The sequence below is a fragment of the Aplysia californica genome, unplaced genomic scaffold (assembly GCF_000002075.1).
Source record: "Aplysia californica isolate F4 #8 unplaced genomic scaffold, AplCal3.0 scaffold01115, whole genome shotgun sequence".
In the NCBI taxonomy this organism is placed as follows: Eukaryota; Metazoa; Mollusca; class Gastropoda; order Aplysiida; family Aplysiidae; genus Aplysia; species Aplysia californica.
The window spans coordinates 23,093-40,929 of NW_004798385.1; the positions used below are offsets into that span (position 1 = coordinate 23,093).

The 17,837-nt window shown below is 38.8% G+C and overlaps 1 protein-coding gene across 1 annotated transcript; it reads left to right on the plus strand.

Annotated features, from left to right (window-relative positions):
- Nucleotides 1-3,921: 3,921 nt before the first annotated feature.
- Nucleotides 3,922-16,858, plus strand: LOC101856144 (ryncolin-1-like). The gene is made up of 5 exons (XM_005111765.1): nucleotides 3,922-4,000; nucleotides 4,724-4,791; nucleotides 10,493-10,609; nucleotides 14,825-14,944; nucleotides 16,463-16,858. Exons 1-5 carry the CDS (start codon nucleotides 3,922-3,924, stop codon nucleotides 16,856-16,858), a joined length of 780 nt encoding a protein of 259 aa, XP_005111822.1.
- Nucleotides 16,859-17,837: the final 979 nt, after the last annotated feature.

Below are 17,837 nucleotides of genomic sequence, written 5' to 3' on the forward strand. Positions count from 1 at the left end.
TATATATATACAAGTTTTATATTAATATGCAAATTGTATGTGTGTGAGTGTCATACTGGCCGGAATGCGACAGTGTAGGATAACCACCGAGTATGGTAATCTTGACAAGGTATCAGTAGTATCTAGGTACAATGTATCTGATGGCGAGATAAAGACAAGACGATCAGATTAGTCCTAAATACTAATCTGATCGTCATGTAATGATTGTGCCATCAGATACTTTGTACCTAAATACTAATCTGATCTTCTTGTCTTCATCTTGCCATCAGATACATTGTACCTAGATGCTAATCTGATCGTCTTGTAATGATTGTGCCATTCGATACATTGTACCTAAATACTAATCTGATCGTCTTGTAATGATTGTGCCATCAGATACATTGTACCTAAATACTAATCTGATCGTCTTGTAATGATTGTGCCGTTAGATACATTGTACCTAGACACTAATCTGATCGTCTTGTAATGATTGTGCCATCAGATACATTGTACCTAAATACTAGTCTGATCGTCTTGTAATGATTGTGCCGTTTGATACATTGAACCTAGGCAAGAGAGTGAGACTGGTGTTCTTTTGATGGATAATCAAAGAGTCCCGAAAAGAGAGTTTCATAGACAGAATAATATTGGCCTATAAGGAAACCATGTATTGAAACTACACAATGAAACCATACCCCGAGAAAGAAACGACGAGAGATTTAATTACGTCGTCAACTCTCAATTCAGTTATCGTAAATTGCAAAGAGAATTAGTCGTATAAAACTGAAGAGAAACTTCTCAATAAATTAAATGTCAAAGCTAGACTTATTGTAGTCCTATCACTCACATCACCTAATCATCTGCTTCCATAACTTCTCAAAACCACATAAATGTTTACCAACACCGTGCCGGAATCGATTAATTATGCCAAGCAATAATAGCCTGATATAATATTACTTTTATGAAGTTGAGGGAGGAAAAAAGGAGATTCAAGTACGAAGAAAACAATCAAAGTTGAAAATACAATCTCTTTTACTTTAAGAGCAGACAGAAGGTGAAATCGTAAAGGAAAAAAAAAACACGGGCGGAGAATGGAGGAAAGCCTCATAAACAAACAAACAAGCTACACATGCTGAATTATAGAAATAGACGTTGCAGTGAATCAATACTATGCCAATCACATAAATAAATCACAGCGTCATTTCTGAATAATTTCACACAAGTTTTCCTCTTGATTGCTTAATCATTTTTACCTACCCCGTCGATTCGGTTGAGACTAAAAAAACAAACAAAAAAACAATAGGCCCGTGAGTGGGCTGGTCCGACGTACAATGAGGATAAACAGATTTTTGCCGACAGCGCCACCGTTGTTCTATTAAGACACGATAGTATATATAGACTCTTCACGCATGCAGTTGAGCACTCTACTAGCCACACTTTTCAAAGGGTAAGTTCCCGTGTAAGTTCATTATCATTATCATTATCATTCTTCTTCTTCTTCTTCTTCTTCTTCTTCTTCTTCTTCTTCTTCTTCTTCTTCTTCTTCTTCTTCTTCTTCTTCTTCTTCTTCTTCTTCTTCTTCTTCTTCTTCTTCTTCTTCTTCTTCTTCTTCTTATCACCATCATCATTCTTATTGTTGTTCTTGTTCTTGTTCTTGTTCTTGTTGTTATTATTATTATTATTGTTATTGTTATTATTATTATTTTTATTCTTATTATTGCCATTATTATTATTATTATTATTATTATTATTATTATTATTATTATTATTATTATTATTATTATTGTAAGGCGTATTTTGAGGAAGTAAGTTTATTCGTTAAAATGGTGTGGGGACAACTTTATGAAAGTAAATGTGAACAAAACCAAAGAAATTCTTTTTTCTTTTCTTTTTTTTTTCTTCTTTTTTCTTTTTGTTTTTGTTTTAGCCATTGGGACCAAAATGTTCCGACGTTAGACACACCGGCGGTAACTGACAAGTCTGAGAGAGTCAGCCAGGCATGCAGACACTTAGGGATTATTATAGACAACCATCTGTCCTTGGAACGAACATGTTGACAGTATTATACTTTTTAAGGCTAATCTCCCCATAACAATACGTCAATGTTCTAGTTTATGAGTGTTCTATAAAACAAAATGTCCTGGTTCCCGAGTGTTCTATAAAGTATAGTGCGGTAAAAAAAAATTCGGGGCGCAACTTATCCTCAAATCAGAGGCGGCTTGTGGGGCTAAGAAGTGGGCGTGCACAATGAAGCTATCTAAGGATGAAGATAGTCAAGGTCATAGTAAATTGGATGGTGTAATGGTGTATAATTTCAGGATCTTTGGGTTGGTGAAGGAGGACCTTATGCTTTTATTTTAATTCTTTTTACTAGTCGCTTTGATTTCTAGGACTAAATCTGTTTGTTAGCGAAACATCACATTCGTTCATCCTGCATGAGAACTGAACACTCCAGTAATAACTTTCACCACTCCACTACAAAACCATTCAAAGGCACAGCCCATAGGACGGTGACATAAGTATGTCACGTTCACCTCCTTCAGGTTCACAGTGACAGAGTCACTTAAAATAGCAGCAAGACGATGAACCAATCATAATTCATTTGAACACTCCGCTGGATTGCTCCGAGGCTCACATACGTTTGGCATTGAATAGCGTACAGTCTATTGCGTTTATTTTTAGACTGCCTACTGTGGGCTATGTTTCGGCACCATTCGACAGGAGCACATTTGAGATGTGCCGGCTTATTTATATTTATTATGTTCCGCCAAACTCGCCATGAGTGTCCTCATCGCTTGGGTTATCCCAAAGAGAGATTTATAGGTCAGGTTACCACTGTTGAATACCCTATTGTTTTTAGTTAACGCGTGTGGACTTTGGCATGGCATAGTAGATGTTTTACGGCGATATAGACACGGAAATGACAATTACGGCGCCAGCGAGGACCTTGTTTTGATATTATATTTGGCTAGCGCTTGTTACTTCTTTCTTTTATTTTATGTTTGTGTGTGCAATACGTAATAAAATATTAAATTTTTGGGGGGCGGCACTGCCCGATCGTGCTCTATGGACGAACTGCGCATGCCTCAAATATCTTTTCAACGGGTGAATCAGTGTCACCCATACTTTGCACAGCAGTGTGTCTCAATTTGTTTAACTTAATCATATTTTTCCACAACAATTAAGGCTAGATTAAAAAACTGTTCTTCCTAAATTTACATAAAATACTAATAACCTCCTTCACGCGGAAAATAGAATTGTTCACAGCACTTCCCGCTCCTCACACACATTTTGTATACGCAAATGACTTACGTCACAGCACACCAATGACACTTTTTAGTGACAAAATTAGTTACAAGAAATTAATTTTTTTGGGAACACTTTTTTGCACTAAAAGTTCTCTACACCTGTGTTCAATAAAAATCCATTGATTAGAAAAAAATGGCGGACTTGCTTTTAAAAGGGATATCGTCCTAGCTGTAAATCTTTTAAAATCATTAGAAACCACTTCCTGGGATTTTTTAAATAGTATAATTTATAAAGGAATTTTGTAAAATAGAGCTAACAGGTCTTTACAAAAGTAATGATCTGTTAAGACAAATTAATACAAGTCACAGTGCAAAAGCTGGAGAGTTTATTTTCGATAATTGAGGAGATATTTGACAATAAGTCGCGCCACGAATTTTTGACCGCACTATTATTGTTCCAATTCCTGTGTGTTCAATAAAAGAATCGTTCTAGTTTCTCTAAGCCTTTCTAAAGCAATAATTATTTTAATTTATGTGTGTTCTATAAAGCAATTGTTCTAGTTACCGTGTGCTCGATATAAAGCAATTGTTCTAGTTCGCTGCTTGTTCTAATAAGCAATTGTTTATGTTTCCGCCCCCCCCCCCTTTTCCCTCCTCCCAAAAAAGAAAAAAGAAAAACCACTTTCAGAACAAAATGAAGCCCGCCGTAGCCGCCCTGTGCCTGCCACTTCTCTTTCTGGCCTTCGCCGCAAGCGGGGTAGTCACCTGTACAAGTAAGTGTCAATCGACCATGTACCTCCATGACAATGCTCTCCCCCACTGCGAGGGCCTCTTCATGGAAACACGGGTCTTTTCCTCACTGACAATTTAAGGAATTCTATTTTTTCAGGAGACCAATGAATTAGTATTTCTATATTATTTGATTATGTAGTTTGATATCATCATCATCATCATCATCATCATCATCATCATCATCATCATCATCATCATCATCATCATCATCATCATCATCATCATCATCAGGAGCAGCAACAGCAGCAGCAACAGCAGCAGCAGCAGCAGCAGTAGTAGTAGTAGTAGTAGTAGTAGTAGTAGTAGTAGTAGTAGTAGTAGTAGTAGTAGTAGTAGTAGTAGTAGTAGTAGTAGTAGTAGTAGTAGTAGTAACAGCAGCAGTAGCAGCAGCAGCAGCAGCAGCAGCAGCAGCAGCAGTAGTAGTAGTAGTAGTAGTAGTAGTAGTAGTAGTAGTAGTAGTAGTAGTAGTAGTAGTAGTAGTAGTAGTAGAAGAGGAAGAAGCAATTCGGTAATAATAGTAGTAGAAGTAGTAGTAGTAGTAGCAGTATGGTAATAGTAGTAGTAGTAGTAGTAGCCGCAGCAGCAGCAGCAGCAGCAGCAGCAGCAGCAGCAGTAGTAGTAGTAGTAGTAGTAGTAGTAGTAGTAGTAGTAGTAGTAGTAGTAGTAGATAATTAAATCAATAGAGACTTTGCTCCACTGTGCAGACTGTGACACCAAGGTCGAGAAGGCAGGCTCTGACGACAACAGCGAAGAACCCACGTGCGTCAGCTACGTAAGTTGTCCAGGCTACACAAGTTTGTGGCTGTGTGTGTGAGTGTGTGGTTTCACTGCTCTGCCCTAGCCGAAGCTGACAAAACGAGACAATTTTTTATTTTAACTTGCTAAATCGATAGCCTGATCAGTTCCACTACTTGTGTGAAAAATTAAAGTGAAATTGTGACTAGGTTTTGAATAAATAAGGCCTACAATTCAAATTTCGGAAGGACGCCTTTTTTTTTTTAAAACGATGGCATAAAGCCTCTTCGAAACTGCTGTATATATAAAACAGGCGTTTTGTCAGCGTACGGCAGGATTGGAATGTGGTGGATGGTGTTTTGTTTGTTCGGTAAGAGTTTTACGGTACCTAATGAAGCTGCCAAAGAAGGGAGACCCCAGCAACTGTAACAACTCCAGAGGCATAACACTCCTGTCCATACCTGGGAAATTCTTTAACAAGATTCTCCTGGAGCGAATCAAATTGGCAACATATGAGAAGCGCCGAGGAAACCAGGCAGGATTCCGCGAGAACCGATCATGTGTGGACCAGATCGCTACTCTGCGCAATATTGTTGAGCAATCACTTGAATGGAATTCACCACTTGTGGTCAACTTGATTGACTATGAAAAGGCATTTGACAGCGTGGACAGGGAAACTCTGTGCTGTGGGAACTCATGGGGCGTTATGGAAAAGGCCTACCTGACAAAGTCGTTAAGCTTCTGAAGGCCACCTATGATGGAACAAACAGCCAAGTCTTCCACGAAGGACAACTCTCAGAACTATTACAGGTACAGACAGGAGTGCAACACAGATGCTTGCTCTCACTGTTTCTTTTCATACTGGCAATTGACTGAGTCATGAAAGAAGCCACCAGAGGCAAACGCAATGGAATACAGTGGACCCCTTGGCAGCAGCTGGACGACTTGGGCTTTGCCGATGACCTTGCACTGCTCTCTCTTACACATGCTCAGATGCAAAATAATGACCAAGGAGCCCAACAGCTCTGTCCAGAGGGCTCATGCTCTCCTAGCCCTGACAATGCGGTGAATGTTTACGACACACTTTCCCCCAGTGACACAGATACCTACGCTTTCATTGAGCCTTTGTTAGGTGCTGTCTGCTTTCCTCGACTACACGGCCTAATCCTGCTCATAGACGGAATATGTTTGAAGTGCTGTGGCGGTGGGTGAACCTAGATTTGGGTGGGGCTTAGGTTTCTTCCACTTCTTTACCACCAAAAAGCAAGCAATAAGAACAACACGGCGAGCCACGGCATTTTGAGAACCATTCAAACGAGAAGAGTCACCTTTGTCTGCCATCTCTTTGTTCTACGTTAAATTCTTCTGGATGGTGGGGACGAAGCCGTTTCACCTCCACATTTCTCAAATTAGTTTTTATTTCATTATTGTTAAATCTCAGCGTCACAAACACACAGCACTCCAAACACACACCGTATATGAGGTGGATAGGGTCGTGTTGTTGCAGAAAATAGAACGCGCCTAACAAAGGCCCAATGGGCGCATAGGTAACTGTGTCACTGGGGGAAAGTGTGTCGTAAACTTTCACCCCATTGTCAGGTCTGGGAGAGCGTGAGCCCTCTGTGCAGTGTTTTTTTTTTCAAGTCTTCTACCTTTTTACAAGAAGGGTTTCATTAAGGAGAGACCGTGGGAACGGGCTGGTTGATTGCTGAGCCCTAAAGACATTTGATTGGCTGTTAGGTTACTATAGTTGTAAGCGGGGACAACAGTGATTGGATAAACGAGCAAGCCGCCTAGTTGATCATTCTGTGTTCATTGCGGTCGATCAGAACAGTTTCAACTGCTTATTTCGTTATTTTCATTTGCCTTGGGATAGACTTGGGGGTGGGGAAGGGGCTCAAGCCCGTGAGCCCTTCACTACCCACCACCACTGTTGAAGTGCTGTGTGTGTATGTATGTTTGTGTTTGTGTCGCTGAGATTTAACAGTTATAAATAATTTCGAAACATTTTTAAGTCGAGGTGAAACGGTTTCGTCGACTCCACCATCCAGAAAAATTTAACTTTGAACAAAGAGAAGGGACACAGAAGGGACTCTTCTCGTTTGAACGGTTCTCAAAATGTCGTGGCTCACCGTGAGAATTGAAAAATAAAATCATCACTGTTTTGGTGTTATTGCTTTCTATTTGGTGGTAAAGACGTGGAATCAACCTAAGCCCCACCCAAAGTTTGGTCCGCCCTCCGCCACTGCTATCAAGGAGTGTTGGCCTACGTATACATCCGGCCAAGTCGAAAGTAGTGAAGCGAGGAAAAATTTCAAGCCCTGCTGTGACAGTGGAAGACACTCCCCTGGAAGAAGTAGACTCCTTTACCTACCTTGGAAGTTTCATCGATGGTAAAGGTGGAACTGAGGCAGACGTAAAAGCAAGAATCGCCAAGACAAGGTCAGCATTCAATCAATTATCAAAAGTATGGAAAGCAGGCAACATCTCACTGCGCACCAAGATTCGACTCGTTAAATTCAATGTCAAGTCTGTGCATATCTACGGCTGCGAACCTAGGAAGCTACCAAAGACAGTACTGAATAAAGTCCAGACTTTCATCAACAGATGTATGAGGAGTATCCTCAGAATTAAGAGGCAGGGTAAAATAAGAAATGAAGAGCTGTGGGAAAGGACAGGACAAAAGGATATAGATGTAGAAATAGGATTAAGAAAGAGTCGATGGATGAAAACACCCTCAGAAAGCCCAGCGGAAACATCACACGACAGTCACTGCAGTGGAACCCACATTGAGCACGAGGCGGGGGTAGGCGCGGGAAACATGGAAGAGATGTGTGGAAAGGGACATGAGAGAGATGAAGCTGACTTGGAACGAGCTTGGAAGGATGGCCCAGGACAGAGATAGATGGAAAGAGCTTGTAAGTGGCCTATACCCTGCCAGGGGTGAAAGGCATTGATGATGATGATGATGATGATGTCCGTGGGAGGGTGTTTTCCGTTGATCCCAACAGGAGAGACAAAGATTTCTTAGCCAGAAGATCGACCTGCTCATATCCTCGGATGTCTACAAGGCTAGGTAGCCATGCAAACATAATAATAATAATATTTTTAAAAATGAAATAGTAATAATAATAACAACAACAATAATAATAATAATAATAATAATAATAATAATAATAATAATAATAATAATAATAATAATAATAATAATAATAATGATAATGATAAGAAGAAGAAGAAGAAAAAGAAGAAGAAGAAGAAGAAGAAGACAATGACAATGACAATCTATATTCATCTCACAGGGCGAAATTTGTCTTGGTCGTTTACTATGTGAACTCACGCATACGCACAAGACAGGACTTTAGTAAATAAAAATCACAACAATAGTAATTATAATACTAGCAATAAAAATGATGATGATGATAATAATAGATATCATTTATAACACAATTTACCGATCAACAGCAAGTTCTATGCTCTTACCCTGTTCAGTAAAGAGGTGAATCCAAAGCTGTAGTGTTACTATTTTAGGGTGTAAATGTGTGAAATTGGGGAATGAACTGAACTTAGACAAGCAAGCATTCAGACAGAATTAAAAAGGATGATGTGAGTGTGGGGGTGGAGGTGGGGGTGTCTACAGTGTCCAGTCCACGTCAACAGCAGTGGCCTGTGTAGAAAAAACTAGAGGTCTCGGGATGGAGGCTCCTCTGTTGAGAGTTTGTAGGCCCAGAACGAGTTTGTCCAAAGTGTACTGAAGTAAAGAGGCACTTTGGACAACAGAGTTCTGAGGCGACCAGTTGTTTGTGGCAGTTGTTTGTGGCACCCAGGAACTATTCGGAGACGCACTCCTGCACACAGATGCACTGCTTTGGGGGGGGGGGGGGGTCAGACTGTTATTTATTTGCTGCAGATCACACATAGAGCCACTAAAACATTCGCAAATCAATTATTTTCAAGAAAACTTCAAACTTAACTGCAAAATATCAAATTAAGTGTTAAAACAGGGGGGCATGCCCCCCCCCCCCCCTGTAACCCCCCCAGATGTTTTTACTTGGTCTAGAGGCACAGAGCATTGTGATTGGTCTTTATCCGTCGGAGCCGTCTCCGAATAGATACTGCGGTTGTTTGTGGATAGGGCAGCGGCACCTACACCTGAGTCCGAATTAGAACCGTCAAAGAAGATTTCCTCCGCGTCGGAGTATGGTTGGATGAGTTTTTTGGGGCAACTTTGAAGGTTTTTATGTCTGTGCATGTGTGTTGTATGTGGTCAGCTCTAAATTTATCTTTGACTTGGTGAGGTGCTGCTGAAAAAGTTCATGAGAAGAAATTGCCCCTTGTCTTTTCCTGAAAATTTGATGTTGTCCAGGTCCTCAAGGACTGGGAGTCGAAATGCTTTTTAATCTTGTCCTTGTTTGTGTTTTTGTATTTCTTATTTCTGATGCCCAGACGGGTTTCAAAAACAAAATCGTAGGCTGAGATATCGGGGGTTAAACTGTTGGTTGTTTTTGTTTTACTGCGTAGTGTAATGAAAGTTTTTGTCTTCTAGTTTGGAGGGATAGGATTTTGGCCTGGGCGTGAAGGATCTCCACATGAGACCGTGGCGTCGGTGGCCTAGTGGTAAGGCTCTCAGACTTGCTACCGTAATGTCGTCGGTTCGAATCCTATCAGGGACCCGACGTTGTGTCCTGGGGAAAGGCACTTTACACGAATTTTCATCACTTCACCAAAGTAGGAATGGGTACCCAGCTACAGACAGGGAAAGATCTTGTCAGTTTGTTAGTGTTTGAGCGCTTAATCAGCTGCTTCCACTGTATGCTTCCTAGGAAGCTAAGAATGTTTCTGAGTGTTCTATGGTCTGCAGGGGTAATAATATTGTGTAAAGCGCGTAGAGCTTGCTGTTGGGCGGAGATATGCGCTATACAAATGCTATTATTATTATTATTATTATTATTATTATTATTATTATTATTATTATTATTATTATTATTATTATTATTATTATTATTATTATTATTATCATTATTACTATTATTATTATTATTATTATTATTATTTTTATTATTATTATTATTATTATTATTATTATTATTATTACTATTTATTATTATTATTATTATTATTATTATTATTATTATTATTATTATTATTATTATTATTATTATTATTATTATTATTATTATTATTATTATTATTATTATTATATTATTATTATTTGCAAAAAGCCAACAGAGCGAAGCGGAGGCCTTGGTTCTGTATAGAATCTACCGTTGTTTAGCTTGAGTTCTCACAGTTCTATGTACATGTATTATAGTTATAGTCCTGACAGAGGGATTACTGCTTCAGTGTGTCGTACCTATGACAACAGGAAACAGCTGCCTCTGATCTTTTGCGATGCGCAATAACATGGCCCGGGGGGGGGGGGGGAGATAAACCTTTTATTTACAGACTTCTTCCATTTCGCCACCCTAAAATTACAAAGTTCTGTCTGCTCAGTACCCAGCTTTTAGAAATTTTGATGCAAAAAAAAAAAAAAAAAAAATTGAGTTTCTCAACATGTCAAGCTTTTTCGAATGCAATTCTTTGAATATCTTGACAACAACTCCGAACAATCTTATGATTTTGATAGAGCAGATAGAACATTTGGTTTCTGGCCTCATGGTCTTAGCAAAACTCAGAAAGGTCAAAAATGTCAGATAGAACTTAGTAATTCTGATGTAGCGATGTATTTGTGTGTCCAGCCCCGCATGTGCATTGACGTAGAAGGAGGCGAGGCCAGGCAGGTGGTGATCTTGAACAACGGCCTGGAGGTGCTGTGTGACACGGAGACGGACGGCGGAGGATGGGTCGTGTTTCAGGTACGCACACAGAACTAGGGGAGGGGGGGATGGGGTCGTGTTTCAGGTACGTACACAGAACTAGGCGGAGGATGGGTCGTGTTTCAGGTACGTACATATAACTAGGCGGAGGATGGGTCGTGTTTCAGGTACGCACACAGAACTAGGCGGAGGATGGGTCGTGTTTCAGGTACGCACACAGATCTAGGCGGAGGATGGGTCGTGTTTCAGGTACGCCCACAGAGCTAGGCGGAGGATGGGTCGTGTTTCAGGTACGCACACAGAACTAGAGTTTTTTCGTAAGAGTTTTACGGCACTTGCAACATAATAAGGTCATATAAGTGCCGAAGATTAGAGGTGTTACAATGGAGTAACAAACACACAAAAAGAGGGAGGAGAGATAAGGACGATATATTTTTTTATAGGAAAGAAGGAGCAACCCACATCAGAGCACCCTCCAACCACCCACATAACCTGAGTACTTTCTGTTAGAAAACAAAACGATTTTTTAAAAAGAATAACGTCTGATTCCGTAAGACGAGTGGGAATTTGGGATTGAGAACCTTAGATAAACTCGCCTTGTTTGCTCTGCAATTCTTTTCTTATTTTTTCTTTACTGTTTGTTTGCTTGACAAATTATTTGCTAATTGTACTTCTCGCTTTGTTTGCTTTTTAATTCTTTCCTTATTTTTTAAATTACTGTTTGTTTGTTTGTTTGACAAATTATTTGCCTAATTGCACATCTGCCATAGGAGAACGATTGTTTGTTTGTTTTGTTTTAGTTTTAGTTTTTTCATGTAATAATTGTAATCAAAGTTGTAACATTAAATCAAAAGGCATTTCTCAATATTAGTGTACTCGCACAAAGTCCCCTACTTTCTACCAGTCAGTGAGTCAACAACATTACCGTAGTCGCATGGTCTAAAACATTCTTATGTTTAATTAACAGGGTGATCAAAGAAAACTGAACAGCTTTTTTCTGAATATCTCGAAGAAAAAAAATCTAGAATGCTGTAATTCGGAACAGACATAATTCATTCAAAAGAACTTTTTTGACATAAAATCCACGAAGAAGAAACTTATTTTGAAAACTGAAATGGCTTAAAGAAAAAAGTCCCCAAAAATGCAAAGTTCACTATTCTTTTTTTAATCTTGTAAAGGAAGTCATGAAAAGATTGGTTGACGTTTTTATTTATTTTCTCTTTGACATTCAATTTTCTATTCTTGTAACATTTTAAAAATATTTAATTTCTTTTACAGAGCTTGCAAAAACTAACGATTCCATTCTGAAACTCCCAGAAGAAGTGCTCTATATTATGCCCCCCTTTTGACTCGACACATTGTAACGTGTCGTTTGAAATGTCCAATGGCGCCCGAATACAAGGACCTGCTAAGCCATGAGTGCTTAAAGCCACATACTCTGTACATACTCAGTTTGAAGTGGCTTCCAGAAATAATAGGGAGTTGGGTGCCTAATAGACAGCATTTTTAGAGTTAACATATCTGGCAGGGTGAAAATGGCCTTTGCACTAAAACAAATGTCATCGAGGAAATGACTCCGCTTTTCAAAACAATCGAGAAATCATGAACACATTTCCATGCTGTGATCCATGTCATCTCGGCCGAGCGAAGGTGAAAATGGTACAGTCGAAGGTTAAGATCTGCCATGAGAAGGCAGACTGTTAAGGTGTAGGTAAGTCCTAGCTGCAGATCGTCTACGGACAGAAGTCTCATGGGGCTCGACTACTAAAACCTGCACCCTGGTGACGTTTAGAGGGCTGCGCATGATGCGTGTTCGACCTGAAGTGGTCATTCTTTAGGAAATTAATTTTTTGTTCCGATTCGCTATAAATCCAAACTGACGGAACTTCTCAACTCATGACACCAAAGGTTTTGAGGGTACAAAGCATTCTTTCCATGCCGTGCGCAGATCTTACCAAATGTCGTTGACGGTGAGTTTGTGGAGAGGTAATGTTCAATACAAAAAGCTCTCTGCTCTTTACTAAACTTAGCCATGATCTCAGCAGGCAAACGGACTTTGGGGAAAATAATGTCTGCAGACTTCTGTTGGCTTCTTAGACTGCTGTAGCTTGCAATGTGCGAGATCGTTGCGACATTTAGTTGTAGGCCTAATGTGAACTGATGAGTCAAGCTATAAAAATGGGGACAAGGTTGAAAACAGGTTGGTTTTTTTTTCCTATGCCGTTTAGAGCAAAACCATTCGATGGACTTTTCTAAAATGAATATCAGACAAATTACTTTTTGCTTCCAAATATTATGTTCAAATCTGAAATGCAAAACTTCACTATGGAGGAAGATATTTACAATAACAAGTTGTATAGTTTTTGAGTTGTTTTGGGTTGTTGTTTTTTTGTTTTTGGATCACACTATTTTATGCGTTTGCTATTATGACCGTCTTGATTGTCTCTGACAACAAAAGATGTTTATTTCGTTCATCAGCCTTAGTTCGGTGTGGCTCTTGCGATAGTGAATTCCGCAAGTATACTTACAATTGAATAGCACAATAGTTATAACGAAGACAGAGAGAAAATAAAATTGTTTATTCATGGTCAGATACGAACCAATAATTTCTGACCTAAAAATTGGCCTACTATATTTACAACCTACTGGAATGGAGCAACAAATCTTGAGAGACGCAAAAAATTAGAATGCCTAGATCTATACTCTCAAAACAAAATACGCCTCGCGAAATACCACTTCCAGCACTTTTGCTGAGAAGGACAGCTAGCAGATTTGTTTCGTTTATCAGTGGAATAATCACAAAGGCCAAAGAAGGACGGGAAGTTTTTGTAAAATATATTTTTCTAAGTTCAGGAAATGAATAAATAAAAAAATCGGGCTCCTTCATGGGGACCCATCTACCTTTTTAAAGGTTCTTGCCAACTTTCAACTCTGTTGCTGTCGTAGTTTTATTGGATAAGTGACACATGTGTCTCCAAGTTGCCAAATATATAATAGATTCTGCTGGTCGGATCTTCTCGTCACTTTTAGAAACACACACACACACACACACACACACACACACACACACACACACACACACAAACACAAACACTTCCTACCTTAAAAATTAAACGACGGTAGAATTTAATACTCCCGAGAGCATGAAACAGCCGAATTTTCGTGGTTTGGAGTTTTACAAAATACAGTAGGCAGTAAACGGTGGAATCAGGCACTCGTCAAAGTTTGGACATGTGGAGTTATTGGTATCACCTGAAAGCATGTCCATTTGCCTTGATTGCGAGGGAAAAAAGATCCATCCATCTGGAATAGAATTCGAGATATTTGTCATTGACGGAGGTGGGAGTCGTCAACATCTCGAGCAAATGGCAGCCAAAGTTGGGTGATTTATAAAGCTTGAGAGTCCTTGGAAACTGAAAATTTATAAATGCTGAGCGTTTCATCCACTTTTTTTTCAGTACAATCCACACAGAAATGTATTTTTAAAAGGACATAAAAATATGTGAGCCAAAAAACAAATTTTTTAACAAAAATTACCGAACCGCTAGAAAAAAATCCCGATTTCTTGGATTCCATTACTTTGACGAGCTCTCGATTTCCCCACGATGCCTCACAAATAGACAATGATGATCTAAGCCCAAAGCTCTACGTTGTTGTGTTGAAGGTACATGGGCAGCTAGTCTCCATAAATAACTTTACGATCACTTTAGAATTTTTGATCAATCGTGCTGCAATAATTTACAAAAAATGTACAATAATTCTCTAACAATTTTACGTAATTTTACAACCATTTTTCAAAATTATGCACTCATTTTTCAGTAACTTCACAATCAGTAAGCGGTCATTTCCCCAATAACTTTACTGTTACTTTACAATAGTTTTTTCATAACTTTACAGTCATATTACAATGAGTCTCCTACAACTTTACAATCATTTTACAAGAAGTTTCCTATAACTTTATAATTCTTTTAAAATATTTTCATAACATCTCAACAATTATTCCACGATTACTTTTTGATAATTTTACAATATGTTTACAGGAACAATAACTTGAATAACTTTACATTCATGCAACAACGACCTTTCAATAACTTTACAATCATTTTACAGTCTTTTCGTATAACGACTTAACAATCATCTCACAATAACTTTTGAATAACATTACAATCTTTTTACAATAGATTTCTAATAGTTTTACAATCATTTCACGATCGTGTTACAATCATTGTACAATCTTTTCTCCATCGATAACAGAGGCGAGCGTCGGAAGACGTTGATTTTTACCGTGACTGGGACAGTTACAAGTACGGCTTTGGTGATCTGACCGGGAACTTTTGGCTCGGCTTGGAGAAAGTGCACAAGCTAACCACAGAGGTAATGTCTATTGTTGTTGTTGTTGTTGTTGTTGTTGTTATTGTTGTTGCTGTTGTTGTTGTTGTTGTTATTTCTGCTGCTGTTGTTGTTGTTGTTGTTGTTGTTGTTGTTGTTGTTTCTGCTGCTGCTGCTGCTGTTGTTGTTGTTGTTGTTGTTGTTGTTGTTGTTGTTGTTGTTCTTCTTCTTCTTCTTCTTCTTCTTCTTCTTCTTCTTCTTCTTCTTCTTCTTCTCTTAATGTTGCTGTTAATGTTGTTGCTGTTGTTCTAGTGGTTGTTCTTGTTATTATTGATGTTGTTGTTGATGTTGTCGTTGATGTTATTGTTGCTGTTGTTAATGTTGTTGTTTTGTTTTGTTTGTTTTTTGTTGTTGTTGTAGAAAGTGCAGGTGCTTTCTAACTTTGTTGTTGTTGTTGTCGTTATTATTATTATTATTATTATTATTATTATTATTATTATTATTATTATTATTATTTGTTGTTGTTGTTGTTGTTATAGTTATGTTGATGATGGTGGAAGTGTTGGTGAAGTTTTAGTATTTTGTTGTTATTGTTGCTAGTGTTATCGTTCTTTTTGATGATGATGATGATGATGATGATGATGATGATGATGATGATGATGATGATGATGATGATGATGATGATGATGATGATGATGATGATGATGATGTGCTACTATGTTGCTGTGGATACTGACGCATTAACTGTTGTCCGTGAGGCTGTCGTGGATTAGAGGTACGGTGTTCAGCTCTTATTCAAAAGATCACGGGTTCGAAACCTGACAGCGAGGGAAAATGCTCTTTACTAAAATGTTCTAATTTCACCTCCTTTACTTCTCTCGAACCATTTTCAGCCGTTAGCTTTCGTATATATAAACTATACACACACACACACACACACACACACACACACACACACACACACACACACACACACACACACACACACACACACACACACACACACACACACATATATATATATATATATATATATATATATATATATTTATATATATATATACATGTAAATATATATTGCTATTGTCGGCCAGCATTTGCAATATATTAAGGCCAAACTTGTGAACAACGATTTTTATTGCAGTTTCATAATTTGTGGTATTGGTTACATGTGTTCAACTAATATCTTGTGGAAATTTATGTCCTAAATGTTGAAAACAGCAAGGGAAAAGATGTACAATTATTTAAAGAATAAAACAGTCTTTTCTCTCCTGAAAAATGCTGCTTTCTGGGCCTAGTCCGTTTTAACACCTTGACATTTGAACCGTAACATACAAATTATCAGAGACAAGAATTTGTATGTGTTTCATCAAAATATGTATACATTATACATGTTGCTGCCAAAGTTTCAGAAAAACAAAACAAACTTGAAAAATGAGTATCAATAACGAAGTCATGCTTCTTTTCTTAAACCCCCGCAAAACAACGCGTTCTCAAGCGTTGAGTAAGTGACCACAAGCCGAGGACTCAATGAGTTCATTCCAGTTGCCTTCCAATCCGCAGCAAAGACACGAGCTGAGGGTGGACATTTCCTACAAAGGCAAGAGCTACCACGCCATTTACAACCAATTCAAAGTGCTGGGAGAAGCGGAACTCTACACCCTCAAAATATCCGGATTCTCGGATAACGCTCCTGACGACTTGTCCAGACACAACGGTTTTGCATTCACTACCAAAGGCAGGGACAACGACGTTCTGAAACCTGGAAACTGTGCTCAGAAGTATCGCGGAGGCTGGTGGTACTTTGGATGTCACTGGGTCAACCTGAACGGACTCTGGGACTATAAAAAGGGAGCTGAGGGCATGGTCTTTGCTAACATTACCAGCTTTTACGACTCGGTCTCATTCAGCGAAATGAAAATGCGACCCATTCGTAACCGCAGAATGTGCCTCCTCTGACACGCAGACTAATTGTTTTGATCGGAGTTTGTTTACTGGTGTGCTTGTTTTATTTGTTTGTTTGTTTATCTTTTTTGTTGTCTTTTTTGGGGGAGGGGGGGATGGATGGACGAACTGAGCAGCAAATATTTATTTTTATCTACAGAATAAGAATCCATCTTGAGTCCTCAATTGAATAACAACAAGATTACTCTTAGCTTAACGTCTCTTTTATTTACGACCGTAATGTGCCAAAAGTTGTTGCAATGAAAGATCATGAAAAACTCCTGTCTGAGACTAACAAAACAAAGGAAATTTGACAACGATCACACACACTTTTGTTTCAAAATGGCCACCGACTTAGACTTTTAAAAAGGAGATCTCCCACCGCTAAGACAGACCAGACAGTGGCAAAGTCTTGAGTGCCGGTAGACAACGGAAGGTCCCTGTAGGAGCCAGTATTTTTGTTGAGATGACCGGAAGTCTTTTCGCACAAACTTCCCTCACGTCTGCTCTCGTGTTCAGGTCCAACAAAGTTATAATTGATGTAGCTCATGACCTCGCCTGACCTCCTTTGACATCCCCCCCCCTTTAGCTCATACGAAATGCCTTAACCTCTTGTGACCCCATGACCTCCCTGACCCCGTGACCTCCAAAAATAAAGTATAAGAGCTTTTCTGGACTAATTTTAGTTGGGTTTTATTTGTATTTGTTTTTGTTTCGTTTCTGTTTTTGGTTTGGTATTTTGCATTTTTATCTTATTATTTTTTTGTGTGGAAATTATGATAAACCGATTGCACCACAACCCCAATAAAAATATCTCAACAAAAGTGAAATGTTATCTTAATTTTTATCTCTTAGTTAGATGTTTTTACACCCCCATCGAAACAAATAAGATAATTCAGAAAATCGGCTTCGACCCTGCCTGTCAGGGCCAAACCAGACTGAAAGGAATACAACATCTCTGTAGAAAAACCAAGATACAGTACTCGATATATAT